The sequence below is a fragment of the Oncorhynchus clarkii genome, chromosome 19 (genome assembly GCF_045791955.1).
Source record: "Oncorhynchus clarkii lewisi isolate Uvic-CL-2024 chromosome 19, UVic_Ocla_1.0, whole genome shotgun sequence".
Taxonomy (NCBI): domain Eukaryota; kingdom Metazoa; phylum Chordata; class Actinopteri; order Salmoniformes; family Salmonidae; genus Oncorhynchus; species Oncorhynchus clarkii.
The window spans coordinates 46130161-46147321 of NC_092165.1; the positions used below are offsets into that span (position 1 = coordinate 46130161).

General features: G+C 41.7%; 1 protein-coding gene across 9 annotated transcripts in view; it reads right to left on the reverse strand.

The window, feature by feature from the left end:
* Window positions 1-17161, reverse strand: part of LOC139375315 (ral GTPase-activating protein subunit alpha-2-like) — a 186726-nt gene that overhangs the window by 127754 nt on the left and 41811 nt on the right. For all 9 annotated transcript variants that reach the window (XM_071116970.1, XM_071116976.1, XM_071116969.1 and 6 more), the window contains exons 2-3: window positions 14716-14826; window positions 10442-10491 (exon numbers count right to left, since the gene is read on the reverse strand). In XM_071116970.1, the coding sequence (XP_070973071.1) occupies window positions 10442-10491; window positions 14716-14826 (161 nt within the window). The remainder of the gene's footprint in view (window positions 1-10441; window positions 10492-14715; window positions 14827-17161) is intronic.

Below are 17161 nucleotides of genomic sequence, written 5' to 3' on the forward strand. Positions count from 1 at the left end.
AGCCGGAGAGAGCGAGACCAGAGAGACCAGAGAATGGATCAGTGGCCAAGAGCAGAGCTGCCAGACCACATTATGCTGCGACTTAGTGGCTTCCTCACATTTGTAGTACTACCCGCTCCTCTTTCTCCCTCTCCTCCTCCACTCTCAGTCTCTATCCCTCTGTATGTCTCCTCCTCTCTCTGTAAATCCCTCTCCTCCTCCACTCTCAGTCTCTATCCCTCTGTATGTCACCTCCACTCTCTGTAGGTCTCCTCCTCTCTCAGGCTCTATACCTCTGTAAGTCACCTCCGCTCTCTGTATGTCTCCTCTCTCTGTAAATCCCTCTCCATGATAGAAACAGAAATGTGACAGACAGCAATCACTCCTGGTGCCTGCCTGTGGGACTGTGTGTCCCTGTTTCCTGGTTGACTACTCTCTGATTCCGAGCATGATGACACGTCCTCCTCTCTATTGCACCTATTGATGCAGGTTGTAATAAGACATCCCCAGTTCCCAGCATGGACACACTCCTTGGAGCAGAGACTCCCCGCGGTGGTGGGAATGGCAGCTGCAACAATGGGACTATACTGGCTGATATGAAGCTCTGTCAGTCTTATAAAGGGGCTGAGCGGAGTTACACTACTCTAATCTGGAGCTGTACTCCAGGCATAAATATGGGGCCTTACGGAAGGATGCCTCCAACTCCAACCACATTTACAGTTGAAGTCGGAAGTTGACATAGACTTAGGTTGGAGTCATTAAAACTTGTTTTTCAACCACTCCACACATTTCTTGTTATCAAACTATAGTTTTGGCAAGTCGGTTAGGACATCTACTTTGTGCATGACTTCCGACTTCAACTGTACATGATTCACACTTACACCATGCCCAAACCGTACGTCCTCATACGTCCGCAAATTGATTTTGTCCACCCACACCAAATGCGATCACAAGACGCAGGTTGAAATATCAAAACAAACTCTGAACCAATTATATTAATTTGGGGACAGGTCAGAAAGCATTAAACATTTATGGCAATTTAGCTAGCTAGATTGCAGTTGCTGATGCTAGCTATTTAGCTAGCTTGCTGTTGTTGGCTAATTTGTCCTGGGATATAAACGTTGAGTTGTTATTTTACCTGAAATGCACAAGGTCCTCTACTCCGGCAATTAATCCACACATAAAACAGTCAACCGAATCGTTTCTAGTCATCTCTCCTCCTTCCAGGCTTTTTCTTCTTTGGACTTTATATGGCGTATTGCATCTAACTTTCATAATAAGGTGTATTACTACAACTGACTGACCGACCCCAGTTCATCTTTCAATCACCCACGTGGGTATAACCAATGAGGAGATGGAACGTGGGTATCTGCTTCTATAAACCAATGAGGAGATGGGAGAGGCAGGACTTGCACCGCGTTCAGCGTCATAAATAGAACTGACTTCTATTTTAGCGCTTGGCAACGTAGACGCTTGTTGGCTCGCGCGGACAGTGTTGGGTGCAATGATTTAATAACATGTATGTGTAAATCTATTTTTGCGACCGGAGCGGTGTGTTCTGCATGTTAGGTTTCCAGTCACAGGGTGAACATGACACTTCTACCAGAGGTGGCCCACAAGGGCTTTCCAGCATTCACAGACACCCTTAGGAGAACATTGCAGACTATGTTTTTTTTGTCATTGTGCCACTGATTGAAGCTTAATTTGACACAACAATGAGAAAGTCTGGAGTTTCAACGAGAAAGAGAGCGAGAGAGCGATTTTTGAAGGGCAGTCAGTCACAGCGGAGTTTGATTGAACGGCATTGCAGGCATTTGAACATAACAGCTCAGAGAGCACCAGCAGGTGACTAGAGGGCAAATCAAAGTTTACATAAGTATTCATTACATTTACATAAGTATTCGGACCATATAGTCTGTACTTTGTTGAAGCACCTTTGGCAGCATGACGCTACAAGCTTGGCACACCTGTATTTGGAGAGTTTCTCCCATTCTTCTCTGCAGATGCTCTCAAGCTCTGTCCAGTTGAATGGGGAGCATTGCTGCACAGCTACTTTCAGGTCTCTAAAGAGATGTTCGATTGGGTTCAAGTCCGGGCTCTGGCTGGGCCACTCAAGGACATTTAGAGACTTGTCCCGAAGCCACTCTTGCATTGTCTTGGATGTGTGCTTAGGGTTGTTCTCCTGTTGGAAGGTGAACCATTGACCCAGTCTGAGGTCCTGAGCGCTCTGGAGCAGATTTTCATCAAGGATCTCTCTAACCTTTGCTCCGTTCATCTTGTCTCGATCCTGACTAGTCTCCCAGTCACTGCCGCCACCACCATGCTTCACCGTAGGGATGGTGCCAGGTTTCCTCCAGACATGATGCTTGGCATTCAGGCCAAAGAGTTCAAAGAGTTCAATCTTGGTTTCATCAGAGCAGAGAATCTTGTTTCTCATGGTCTAAGAGCCTTTGGCAAACTCCAAGCGGGCTGTCGTGCACATTTACTGAGGAGTGACTTTCGCCTGGCCACTACCATAAAGGTCTGATTGGTGGAGTGCTGCATAGATGGTTGTCCTTCTGGAAGGTTCTCCCATCTCCACAGAGGAACTCTAGAGCCCTATCAGAGGAACTATCGGGTTCTTGGTCACCTTCTCCTCCGATTACTCAGTTTGGCCGGGCGGCCAGCTCTGGAAATAGTCTTGGTGGTTCCAAACTTCTTCCATTTAAGAATGATGGAGGCCACTGTGTTCTTGGGGACCTTCAATGCTGCAGAAATTTGTTGGTACCCTTCCCCAGATCTGTGCCTCGACACAATCCTGTCTCGGAGCTCTACGGACAATTCTTTCAACCTCATGGCTTGGTTTTCACTCTGAGATGCACTGTCAACTGTGGGATCTTATATAGACCGGTGTGTGTCTTTCCAACTCATGTCCAATCAATTGAATTTACCACAGGTGGACTCCAATCAAGTTGTAGAAACATCCCAAGGATGATCATTGGAAACAGGATGCACCTGAGCTCAATTTCGAGTCTCATAGCAAAGGGTCTGAATACTTATGCAAATAAGGAATATCGGTTTGTTTAAAAAAATATATATTATAAATTACGAAACATCTCTAAAACCTGTTTTCACATTGTCATTATGGTGTATTGTGTGTAGATTGCTGAGGAGTTAATTTATTTAATCCATTTCAGAATAAAGCTGTAATTTATCAAAATGTGGAAAAAAGTCAAGGGGTTTGAATATTTTCCCAAGGCACTGTAGCCTACAGCCTATCAAATAGTAGTCTGGATTTAGGCCCACTGGTTAGCCTAAGTAGCCAAACAAAGGCATTTTTTTAAATATTTTTTTATCTACATTCGGTCTTAACAAGTTTATTAGACGTGTAATATAGCACATACTGTATTATAGAGACATTCAAGAAATGTGTTAATTCTACTCTCTAACCAGTAGCTGGCAGCAACACAATACACTGCAGCTCCTCCTCAAGCTAATGATTACCAATCTGATCAGATTCACATAGGCCATTTCTCTTTACTCCAAGTTAAAGGCAAACTAAACTGAATTCGCTGAACCTTACATTTCATAGAACATCTTAAAAATAATCCAGTGACTGTTGCCCAACAGGTACATTTGGACAAAAATAGCAACCTGTAAAATGCATGCCTAAGCCTTCCTCTATACAGCAATGGATCACAGGAAAATGTAGGCCTAGTCTACACTGCCAACCTACATAGTAAGTAGAGTAGGCCTAAATTTACTGGAACGAATTGCAAAAATCACTGAAGCTGGAGTCTTATATCTCCCTCTCTAACTTTAAGCATCAGATGTCAGAGCAGCTTACCGACCACTATAACTGTACACAGCCACAGCTATCTGTAAATAGCACAACCAACTACCTCATCCCCATATTATTAATTACCCTTTTGCACCCCGGTATCTCTACTTGCACATCATCATCTGTACATCTATCACTCCAGTATTAAAGCTAAATTGTAATTATTTTGCCTCTATGGCCTTTTTATTGCTTTAGCTCCCTACTCTTCTACATTTGCAAACACTGTACATAGATTTTTCTATTGTGTTCTTGACTGTACGTTTGTTTATGTGTACCTCTGTGTTTTTGTCGCACTGCTTTGCTTTTTCTTGGCCAGGTCTCAGTTGTAAATGAGAACTTGTTCTCAACTGGCCTACCTGGTTAAATAATAAAATAGTATAACATTTCATCCAAACACCCGTCAATCCTAATCCAAACAGGAGAGGACGAAAATGCATAACGTATCGACAGTACATGCATGTTCATTATCCTGAAGCATGTTGTAGATAACCAGGTAATAAAAAGCTTTAAGCTCTTCTACCTTTGATGTGCACCAAGGGGGAGAGGAGGCCATTAGCCCAGAGACAGAGACCGAGTAGAGGTACTGATGGGCAGCCATGATACAGGTTGATATTATTTTATTCATGACCTACTTGGACAATTTACATACCCAGTACTTTAATGGTCTGGCTCTGCACGGAACAATTAAACTGTCATCAATCCCAGACAATCGTACTGTAAGACTAACCCAGTAAATAATGAGAGCTGTGTAAGCCAAGCACTGTCCTGTCCCCTCCCCTCCTCTGTATTCTGGACTGGGGCTTTCCCAGTATGGACAGCAGAGCAGACCTAAGCTCAGAGTGCTGAGTCGGGGGCTGGATGACAGATGGCTGGGTCAGAATCAGGTCGCAGCCAAGGGACTCAGACTGGGGCAGTAGACACACACAGCTCTAAAAAGGTTCCCTGGTCAAAGAACCACAGGTTCACAGCCAGTCCCATAACCTCTAACCTGGTCACATAACCACATTCAGTCACATAACCTCTAACCTCCTCACAGAACCACAGCCAGTCCCATAACCCCTAGGACAGCCTAAACCCATTCCTGACTCAATCTCTCTCTGGAAAAAACTAGGGCCTGTAGGACCTGCCTTGTTGATAGTGCTGTTAAGGCAGAGCAGCACTTTATTATGGACAGACTTCTCCCCATCTTAGCTACTGTTACATCAATGTTTTGGCCATGACAGTTTACAATCCAGGGTTATGGCAAGCAGTTCAGTCATCTCAGCTTGCTCAATTTCCTTATTATTCATTACAAGATTTAGGTGAGGTTTAGTGAATTATTTGTCCTAAATACAATGCACAGACATGGTTTGATGGAGAGGGAGCCTGTAGCCTAGTTTCTCATTGTTTCTTGGAGAGCCGAGACAATTGGAGCTAGTAGCTTTCTACTTTTAGTGAGGAACCTGAAGTCTTACAGGAATTCATTCCTAAAGTGGGATATTGAAGGCAGAGAGATTCTTTATTGTTAGCCCGTCTGTCAAACAGCATTAAAGTGTGTCACAAGCATGGTGTATTCAATAATGGCTTCGTCCCTGCAGCCATCCAGTCACACACAGCTCTGTGCTGTCTGGGGCTGCTGCTTATTTTATGGTTGATTGATTAGCGTAACTCAAACTAATGATATGGATTTGCCACTGGAAATAGGGCCATTGCAGCACATGATGTCATCATACAAATGTATACAAATTTAAGTATGTGAGTACAAAGACACTGCACAGAATCAACAACAGGCACATTCCCTCCCTTGAGAACAGAAGAAAACGAACCTGTGCACACCTTTTAAGTTTAGTTTATTAATTTGAACATTTAAAAAAAACTAGCACACATAAAACTTGAAAAAGCCATACATGCACATTAATAAAATCAGAGGATAACACACAATAAAGTCTGGGACTTATTTCTATTGTGGTCCTCTTGAGACAAGATGACTAAACAGGATGGAACACAGTTTGGCAGTGAAATAATAAAACCAAAACAGAGAAGAAGAACATCTATCTCATCATTCCAGTTACATCATAGAGGCTATTCATAGGTGCACAGAAGACATCAAACATATGTTTACTTTATTTTATTTATTTATTTTATTTTTTTTATTTAAAGCTGTCCAGAGAGGACGTTGTTTTTATAGGCAGAGGCAACTCATTCCATTCCGAGGCTCCAGTATACAAGAAAGTACCTTTCCCAGCATTACTCCTGAACCTATATAAGCACACCTCAGCAACACCTGATCTGGTGCTGTGATTGTGTGCATCCCTAACACGAAGAAAGTCATCACTTAGATATCTGGGTGCAGGACTATAAATACTCCTGTAAACCAAACCTAGTCTAATCTGGGACACCCTAGCCTCAACAGGCCAGTTTAGTTCCTGAAAGCAGCTCCTGCCTATGTGAGTATGCAGACTCACCTTCAATACTACCACGATCAGCTTATTCTAGGCTATCTGGAGCTTCCGCTTCATCAGTTTAGATAAGTCCCCAAACCAGGAAGTACTAGCATAGTCAAAATGGCATTGAATGAGGGCAGTAGCTAGCACTTTCATGGAGTCCTTATCAAGCAGCTTGGACTTTCTAGACAAAAAGTTAGTCCTGTCATTAACCTTCCCTAGCACCTTATTGGCCATGCTCACACCTCCCAAGCTTCCATCAAGGATACATCCCAAGTAGCTAACAGAGGTTTTAGTAGTCAGCACCTCACCCCCCTAACTCCACTATGATTTCAGACGACCTACACAATTTAGGTCTGGATCCAAAAATAATTGCTTCAGTTTTCCATAAGTGCAGAGATAGCAAATGGCTTGGAGATAATAAGCTAATGTTAGTAAGCTCTGTGCTAAATATGCTCTCCAGCAGTTTTACTTTTGTGAGACACCAGAAGTGTAGAGTCATCCGCATAAAGAAAAAGACAGCAAGAACAACAATCTTTCATATCATTAATATAACATAAAAACAGCAGAGGCCCAAGCACGCCCCCCTGCAGAATGCCATTGGTTGCCACTCATTGGTTTTGCCTGAGACAGTGAACCATTAACGTCAACTACTTGCTCCCTTCCTGATAAATAGGACTTTACCCAGCCTAGAGGGATACTGCTTAACCCCAGTGCCTCCAGTTTGGAGATTAGGAGACCGTGGTTAACTGTATCAAAGGCCTTCTGTAGGTCAAGCAGTACCATTCCACTCAGATTTCCCTTATCTCTTTCCCGTTGAAGTCAGTCAAGTAAAGTAGACATGAATCAGTGGAGTATGTTTTTCTAAAACCCGACTGAAAATCATACATTAGACCCTGTTTGTTAACATATTCATACATTTGCTCATGTACAATTATCTCCAGGATCTTTGATGTTACACAAAGAATAGATACAGGCCTATAATTCCCAGGGTCACACTTTATCACCTTCTTATACAGAGGTATAACTTTAGCTTGTTTCATGTCCCTGGGAAAGGTGCCTTGTTCAAGAGAGAGATTAACGATATGCGCAATACAAGGGCCAATTTGCTCAGCAGAATCTATAAGAAACCTTGCAGGAATATTATCCAGGCCTGTGGTTTTGGAGCATTTAAGCTCTGCCAGCATACTGACTACTTTGGCCGTTGCTGCCTTTGCAAAAGAAAAAGAGTTTGGCTGAACCCCCTAACTCTACATTATACGTATTGAGTTGGTTGCTTCCATACAAACCAGAACTGGTGGGCAGCTTGCTAACCAGCTTGCTGGCAACAGAAGTAAAAAAAATAGTTGAATTAATTTGCAACCTCTGCTTTTTCATATACCATCTCCCCCTTGATGTTCAGCCCAATACTGTTTAGTTTGTTTTTGGTGGTACTACTACAGCCTAGTTCCTTAAATGATTTCCAAAGCTTTTTAGGGTCATTTTTGTTCTCAATTATTTTCTCAGCAAAGTAACCCCTCTTAGCTTCATCCATCCTCCTCTGTGCTTCATTTCTGTGATGTTTATATTGAACAAAATCAGGCTGCTCTTTAGAGAGTTCTTACATTTTTTAAAGGCCTTATTCCTTGCTTGGATAGATTCTAGAATCTCATGATTAAATCAAGTTCTAGATCTCTGCTTTACCCTGACCTATCTAATGGGAGACATCACATTCACCACATCAAGGAATCTACATTGAAAGACTTCCCAGGCACAGTCTACCGCAACACTATCTAGCACAAGTGACCAGTCAATTTTACCCACTTCCTCCCTAAACTTTTCAACACAGTATTTTTTGAGTCCTCTGATTCTAACGGTTTTGTGACACTTAAATTCATCTTTAAAAATCTTCCTTGTGCAAAATGTAATAAAATGATCACTGATTCCATATACTATTACTCCACTCTGCGATATTTTAGATTTATCAGACACCAAAATGAAGTCAATCGTACTTTGCACTGTTTCACATATCCTGTTGGGATACCTTCTTTTGAAACCTTCTATGAGCTTATTCCAAGCCTGCACAATCTATCCCCTTACACTGTAAAGTGAATAATTTTTAGGGCTAACACAATACGACACACAGTGCTAAGTGTATGTGCGCTCGCAGGTAGACATGGATATCAAATCCATACAGTACATCCATACAGTATTATCAGAGAGAAGGGAACACAACGTGTCAGCTGAAGATCAAAGCTGTCTGTATCAGTCCTGTACACACCACTCAGAGTGAGCTTATCTTCTCAGCACACTGGAAAAGCACACGGCCACTGCAGACTGGAGCTAAAAGGGGACACACTAGGGTTAAGCTGCTTTCAATATTAGTTATTTTTCAAATGATAACCTATAAGTATTTAAAAGGCATGTGGAATCTGAAGCCATATGACTGTGTGTAGACAGACTCCTCATACTGTAGAGTCAGGTTGAGAAATCCAGACTGAAATCTAGCTTCATTCCACATGGACAGACAGAGAGCACTTCCTGTCAATACCAGGCTGGATGTCAGCTTGACTGGGGCCCAGGTTTAAAAATGCATGGAGATAGAAGTTCAGTCAGGCGAAAGTGGAGGTAAGGTATCACAAATGGAGTTTGAACTCAGTTTGTTAAAGTTCTCACTCAACAGTCAATACAGGAGAAAGACTGAGCAGCCTACTGGGTCAATAACATACAGAGGACACTGCATACACCTGCAATACCAACATGCCAATAAAGCACATGACACATAGAGCATGTTCTGCACCTCACACCAGTAACAGTGTGTGTGTGTGTGTGTAAATAAGAAGCCAACTGCAGTGAAACATGATAATATAGGGGACTGATTGAGTATGCCTGGGTAGCTCTCTGACAGAGTTGAGTGTAGGCCTGCTGACACCGTTTAGCCGTGATCTCACACGGAGACCAGTAGGCCACATGTCCAGACCAATCATCTTCCTCTGTCCTGCCCTGCTAGACTGACATCTATTGACACAGTGCGAAGAACACTCCCCTCACTAGGGCTGTGATGATACCAGTATGACAATAAAATGTACATGGAAAAAACGAAAACATGAAGCAGACCAGACACTGTGGTCCTTTAAAAACCTGCTGTGTGTTAAATATTATGTGCTATCGATTGGAAATAAATACATGTGACTCTGGATGACAACATTATGTTTATTTCCAACATTAGGGATGTTTTTCTAAAGAAGTTAAATTCACTTCGTGTGTCGTTTCCTTGCTACAATATTAATGAGTATCGCGATACTGGTATTGTCCTGGCCCTACCCCTCACAGACTCCATTCCCAATGAAAGGACCAAACTGCTCCTCTCTCAACCACTCGTCCTGATCCAGAGACTCCCAGTCAGCCCTGCCCTGAGCAAATGTTACTGGAGAGCTGCCTGTTTATATTGGAAACTGGAGCTGCCGTTTCAGTCAGGTGGGGAAACAACGTGGGGGACTTTAACCTCCAGGAGAGGCACCAGAGCATGAAGAATGACAGCACAACACTCACCTCTACTGAACAAAAACACACGAATACAGTACAAAGCAAGATGTCTGCCATCTCTGTGTGCTGCCTTCAACACCAGTGAAAAACTAACGGGTCTATTTATTCCATAACAGTCTGCTTTCTTTTTCTATTTGAGGTGAATTCAGGAAGTAGGCAGACAGGTGGAATCAGCATAGGGCTGGGAATTGTCAGGGACCTCACGATACGATATTATAACGATTCTTAGGTGCCGATACGATACACATTGCGATTTTCACGATTCTACACGTATTGCAATTCGATACTGTGATTTTATTGCGATTCAATATTCCAAACATATTGCTCACCATATGTCTGCTGCAGAGGGACAAGAGATAAGTGCTGAAAACATATTGGTTCCCTATTTAAAAGGAGATGGAGAACAAGCTATGCAAGTACAGCAAAGTAGCGCAGAAATAATATTGTGTTATTGTCAAAAAGATACATCATCAAATACAATATCCCGGTATGTAACTATCGTTTTCCCCACCACCACTAATTAGCACCATGGAAACTGTGTTGGCCCCTCCCCCCAGTAACAAGCAGAGTTGAGTAAACAGGTTGAATGCTGTAACCCCAGAGACAGATCTGATCCATGTCTACGGCTAGAACTGTCACTAGACATCAGACAGAGAATCATCATCATTCAGAACAGAAAGGTACAGCAACTTACTTCAAAAATAAAGAGGATAGAGTCCAGCTCCTCCCTCTGAGATTTGTTCCCTGAAAGAGAGAAGAGACCATTTAAATGTCACTCCATGACAAGAGTCACTGACTCAAAGCCACAAGAGGGTAGAACATGTCAGATGTTGCTTGTTAGGGGAGATAGATGTTGCTTGTTAGGGGAGGTAGATGTTGCTTGTTAGGGGAGGTAGATTCCATTTCACACCTGTAAAGGTTACCCACTTGTACACACAGTGAAACAGCACTCACTAATTATGTTTTATTTTCATCCATAAAAGACATTTCAACATTGGGGTTTGGAATCTGCCACTTCTTCCTACAGTTTTTTTTACTTAACCCTTGTTATAAGTCCAGCATCTGCTTTTCATTCAGATCACTTTTGTAAGTCTTAACTGATCACAACACTGGGGATGTCAGTTCTGTGTTACAAGGAAGTGAGAAACATTGACTTGGATAAGAGCTCTATGGTAGTAGGAAAGAGGCTCTATGGTGCTTCATCATTCCAAAGCACTGACAGTCGTGTGACTTTCATGAGTGTGGACTGTACACCCTTCTGTGTGTCTCTAGAACGAGGTCATCATCAAAGTATAGCCGACTCTAGTCCAGGTCAAAAGCTGTTCGGAGGAGTCAGCATTCTCCATGATGTCATCAGAACAGTGCTTTAAAGAGTAGTGAGGATGGGGAAAGTGGAGGGGGTTGATTATTGAAAGCCCTATGATGGAGCATGCATTAACCATGGAGGTTGTCAGCCAGGACTCACAGTGAGTGCAGGAAGGGGACTTGGGGAGAGGATTACATTACAGAGCCTATGCATTAACAGACAGACAGACAGCAGGGGGGAGAGAAGTCTGGTTCAAAAACAAGCCCTGGCTGTGCCCTACCCTCCAAGCACTTGTGTAGATCTGAAAGAACAGGATAGGTAGGCTATAAGCAATATGGTAGTATTGACGTGTAGCTCCACCTTGCCCCCCTGGTAGGTAAATGCAGTCCATTTTCTCTGGGTTCGATAACGGGCAAGATCAAGCTCTTTTTTGTTCTACTCTCCTCCTCTCTGAATGTATTTACCTAGAGTACATGTCTCTGTCTCAGAAATCATGTACTAAATCTATTTCTTCACTGAAGGAGGAGTGCCGCAGTAAGTGTGGCTGGTATTGACAAGACTGTTGTGAGAAGGAGAGGGTTCTGGGAAATCTGAGACTGCTGTGATGAACTTTCTAGGTTCTTCTATTAGGCCTGGCCCCCAGCAATATTTCCACGCTTTCTACTCTGCCACAATCCATTGTGTAGACATAGTCCTATATTTTATAGCAGTGGCAGAAGGTTTCAAAACATGTGAATTCATGAAACGAACGACTCTAAACCCTAAAATAATGATATTCCTATTTTTCCCTACAAATTGATTTGATAATGTAGTGCATTACTCTGAGGTTTCACACCTCATCGTGCTAGTACTCTCTAGTTTCCCCCTCTGAATGGCCCCAAATCACTGATCATTCTTTGGTTGCACACTTAAATAATTTCACCAGTAGCGGTGCGTGGGTAAAATCACCGGAGAAGCCAAGCCAGTGGTAAACAAGCCATATTACAATCTATGTTAGAGGTCAACCAATTAATCGGAATGGCTGATTAATTAGGGCCGATTTTAAGTTTTCATAACAATCGGTAATTAGCATTTTTGGACACCGATTACATTGCACTCCACGAGGAGACTGCATGGCAGGCGGACTACCTGTTACGTGAGTACAGCAAGGAGCCAAGGTAAGTTGCTAGCTAGCATTAAACTTATCTTATAAAAAAAACAATCAATCAATCTTAACATAATCACTAGTTAATTACACATGGTTGATGATATTACTAGTTTATCTAGCTTGTCCTGCGTTGCATATAATCGATGCGGTGCCTGTTAATTGATCATCGAATCAAAGCCTACTTTGCCAAACGGGTGATTTAACAACCGAATTCGCAAAAAAAAGCACTGTCATTGTACCTAACCATAAACACCAATGACTTTCTTAAAATCAATACACAAGTATATATTTTTAAACCTGCATATTTAGTTAATATTGCCTGCTAACATGAATTTATTTTAACTAGGGAAATTGTGTCACTTCTCTTGCATTCAGTGCAAGCAGAGTCAGGGTATATGCAGCAGTTTGGGCCGCCTGACTCGTTGCAAACTGTGTGAAGACCGTAAATCATTTGCCAGAATTGTACATAATTACGACATAACATTGAAGGTTGTGCAATGTAACAGAAATATTTAGACTTGGGGATGCCACCCGTTAGATAAAATAAGGAACGGTTTCATATTTCACTGAAAGAATAAACATTTTGTTTTCAAAATGATCGTTTCCAGATATGACCATATTAATGACCTAAGGCTCGTATTTCTGTGTGTTATTATATTATAATTAAGTCTATGATTTGACATGTGATAGAGCAGTCTGACTGAGCAGTGGTAGGCAACAGCAGGCTCGTAAGCATTCATTCAAACAGCACATTCCTGCATTTGCCAGCAGCTCTTCTCTGTGCTTCAAGCATTGCGCTGTTTATGACTTCAAGCCTATCAACTCCCGAGATTAGGCTGGCAATACTATAGTGCCTATAAGAACATCCAACAGTCAAAGTTATATGAAATACAAATGGCATAGAGAGAAATAGTCCTATAATTCCTATAATAACTACAACCTAAAACTTCTACCTGGGGATATTGAAGACTCATGTTAAAAGGAACCACCAGCTTTCATATGTTAAACGTTAGCTTTTTTACATGGCACATTTTGCTCTTTTACTTTCTTCAACACTTTGTTTTTGCATTATTTAAACCAAATTGAACATGTTTCATTATTTATTTGAGACTAAAATTGATTTTATGTATTATATTAAGTTAAAATAAAAGTGTTCATTCAGTATTGTTGTAATTGTCATCATTACAAATATATACATAATATAAAAAATATATATAAAAAAACACTTTTTTTATGATTAATTCGGTATCAGCGTTGAAAAATCATAATCGGTCGACCTCTAATCTATGTGTTGTGATAATTGTGTTGTTTGCTCTATAACCTGCTAGTTCATATGCCTTTCCACACAGTGGCAGAATAAATTCAATCACAGCATTGTTTCATCACAAAACTGGAGAGCAACATCTGTCCGGCCCACATCTGTCCGGCCCACAAGTCCACAAAACATATTGCATGTAACAAACAGAACATGGCCTACAGCATAGTCAAGCAAGTTAATGTTTCTGACATTTTCGCACTAGTAAACTATTGATTTAAAATTAAGGAGCGTTACCGCAAGTCGCAAAGTAAACAGGCGCTGCCTCCACCAAGAACCATTTCAACATCATCTAATCACCTATACATCTAATACAGCGACAACTAAAAGATAACAAATATTTAGTCCAACGTAAGCTAAATATGATGTGGCTGTCGATGGTACTGATTTTTTGTGTGTGTGTGTGTGTGTGTGTGTGTGTGTGTGTAACTAAAAGTAAAAAATAAATATAAAAAAACCTCATCCTACTTGCAGAGAAAAGCCAGCAATGACATCCTCCGCTTTCATGTTGCCTGAACTGTCTATGACTCTGTCATACAGTATACGCTTTAGTTTGTTGTTTTAGGCTACCTGTCCTTCCACCTGCAACTTTTTCAGTGGAGCGTCAGGACAATTCACAGTTGAGCTCACGCAATTTACGCACATTTTTTTTAATCAAGGGAGGCCAAATGCTCGCTGGCTTCCCTTGCATTCAATGCTACGGGTTGCAACAATGTCACACTCTTTTTGACCAGACAGCATCAGATAGTTAGGCAAAGACAGCATCAGATAGTTAGGCAACACATACTGAGACAGAGGGGCGCTGTTTCGCCAATGATATACATTCAGCCTCTTGCAAATTGGAGGAAATGTGTGAAACACAGAGACTAAAATATGTTTTTTATTTATTTATAATTTTTGGGAGGAAGCCTAGCTTAAATGTTTGGGGAAGCCTGGCTTCCCTACACGCCACTGCATTTCACTGCTACAATGCAATACTAGATCTGAATTTATGTTCATCTAATTGGCATTGAACAGCTAAGGGAAGTAGTTGGAATGAAAACTACAACCCCTGCAGGATTGAACATGACACCGGCTCTGAACGAGGTGAAAAAGCCATTACCCAGCTAATTATACACTCTACTACTGAGGGTTGGTTACTGGAGTAGTAGCCATGGGCACAGTTTTAAACAGACACACAGGCAGCACACTCTTACTTACCTTTTTGCTTTAAGTTACTTTCCAGTGTAATGAAATTTTCATAGAAGATAAAATAAATCTGAGAACAGTTGCTTTCGAAGAAGGTCTTCAATTCACTCTTCTCAAAGATATCTGCAAGGAAACAGACAGAAGCACACAGTCAGATCAATTTCAACTACCCAGACGAACAAAACAAAAATGATTATTGTTTAGTGAAACTGGGAACATTTTTAAAAGGCTGCCATTACAGCATTAAAAATGAAAACTAAATTCCAGTGAGCCAATTATCCATAATTCTTCATGTCTCAATCAAACATATGGTGTCATACATAATCATATAGCTTAAGCATCCTTAGTGGTAACTCAATGGACACGAGGATTTACATAACAGCACACCAAGGACTTTGTGAGGAAAAACGTCATCTATAAATCAAGCTAACATGTTCTAAAGAAAGCAGTTAAATCAATGGATGAGGATGATGCTGTCTGTTTAAATGGTGTAGATCATTCAACTGTGGTCCTCAGCAGATCTAAGGGGGAGACATGCACACGGCTGAAAGGAGAATGGAATCCCCAGGAGCCTCACTGATGAGCAGGGAGATAGTGAGGTACAGGGGAGGGCAGAACCATAGAATTAAAATGTAGGCCAGTGTCTATGGGGAGAGGTGCGCCATGACACATTATGTCAAAGTGACTTCATTCGCGTAAGCCGTGTCCAATTACAGAATCTAGAACAACCATATTATTAGTCTTCTCTCCAATCCTTTGTATAACACATTGTTTCAAAGATGGGTTCTTTTCGGGTTGTTTTTTCGATTAGTTAAAAGTGCTGACCTGCGTACGTGTATGCGACTGCTGGCCCGGTTTCCTCTTTACTTTTTATTTATTGAACCTTTATTTAACTAGGCAAGTCAGTTAAGAACAAATTCTTATTTACAATGACAGCCTACCACGGCCAAACCCAGACGACGCTGGGCCAATTGTGTGCCACCCTATGGGACTCCCAATCCCGACCTGGCCTTGAACCTATTGCTCTCCATCTCCATAACAGATCATCCCACATCATTAACACCACAGCTCACACTACACATGGCTAAGTGCTTTTACATTATGGTGAGGTCAGCACTTAACTAATAAGAAAACAACCCAAAAATACCCCCCCCTCTGTGTTGTATTTGTTGGCATGCTAAACATGAATGGTAGTTCAACAAGTGACAAAGATGACTAAAAAGCACATAGATCTGTGACAAGGCTAGACTGACTTTACGGCAGTCATTATTTCCCTATTAGAATGTCAATCCAGAATCAGGCTTGGTATCAATCACAAAACCTCTCTCTTCCATGCCATGTCCCCTATGATGAGAACATTTAACAGGGGCAGACTTCTTCCCCCTAATTGAGCAATTAAGATTCACCTTCTGTTCGGTCTCTCCTGCGCCTCAGTTCTGTTCAATACACCCTCTTTCACCACCAGCCAACTGGATGGGGACCAAACACAGCCCAGATAGTCTCCAGTAATTGGCTCGGGCGGATGGCTGGCATTTGTATCCAACCAACCACCGTGGGACAATGCCATTCTGTCTGGTGATTTATGTTAGCCCACAGATTAAAGCAGAGATACAATGAAGAATCATACATCCCCCCTGTAATAACATTTGAACTTGTGTTCCATGGATCTCGCCCACAGTTAAAGGCAAATAACAACGGCCATAATAGAATAATTGGACCTGGATGAGACAGGAGCTGGTCTCGTCCTTTGTTCTCAGGTTAATCTGATTGCAGCTCTGATCTGATTGAATCTGAATATTGAATCAGGTCTGATATTGGTACATTCATCACAAGCGTCTGCAACCGAGTGGAATTGCAGCACCACATGCAATGCAATATGTGCAACGCAAGGCTAAATATAAACCATAATAACAACAATGCCATCATACTGCAGTATTCCCAAAAGTATAGATATTGGCAGCAGAACACACAGTGGCACCTGAACTGTGTGCCAAAAACAACACGGCCAAGCATGGCGGATAAGTCTCCTTCAAAAAAAAGTGTCATCTTTTATTTAAGAACACAATCCTCTTAATAAGGCCGGATTACAGGTCAAATAGGAGGGACATTTCATTCAGACTCCATTAACACTTACTTACTAACATAATACTAGTGCTGGGAATTGCCAGGGACCTCATGATACGATATTAACACGATACTTTAGTGTCGGTACGATATGTATTGCGATTCGATACTGTGATTTTATTGCAATTGGATGTTCTAAACATATTGCTCACCATATGTCTGCTGCAGAGGGACAAGAGAGAGACATGAGAAAACTAGCTTTGATCAGTCATGGAAATACAAGTGCTGAAAACAAATTGCCTTCCTATTTAAAAAGAAGGTGGAGAACAAGCTAGGAAGGAAAAATATCAGAGTTTTGGTGCAGGTACAGCCAACTAGCACAAAAATACTATTG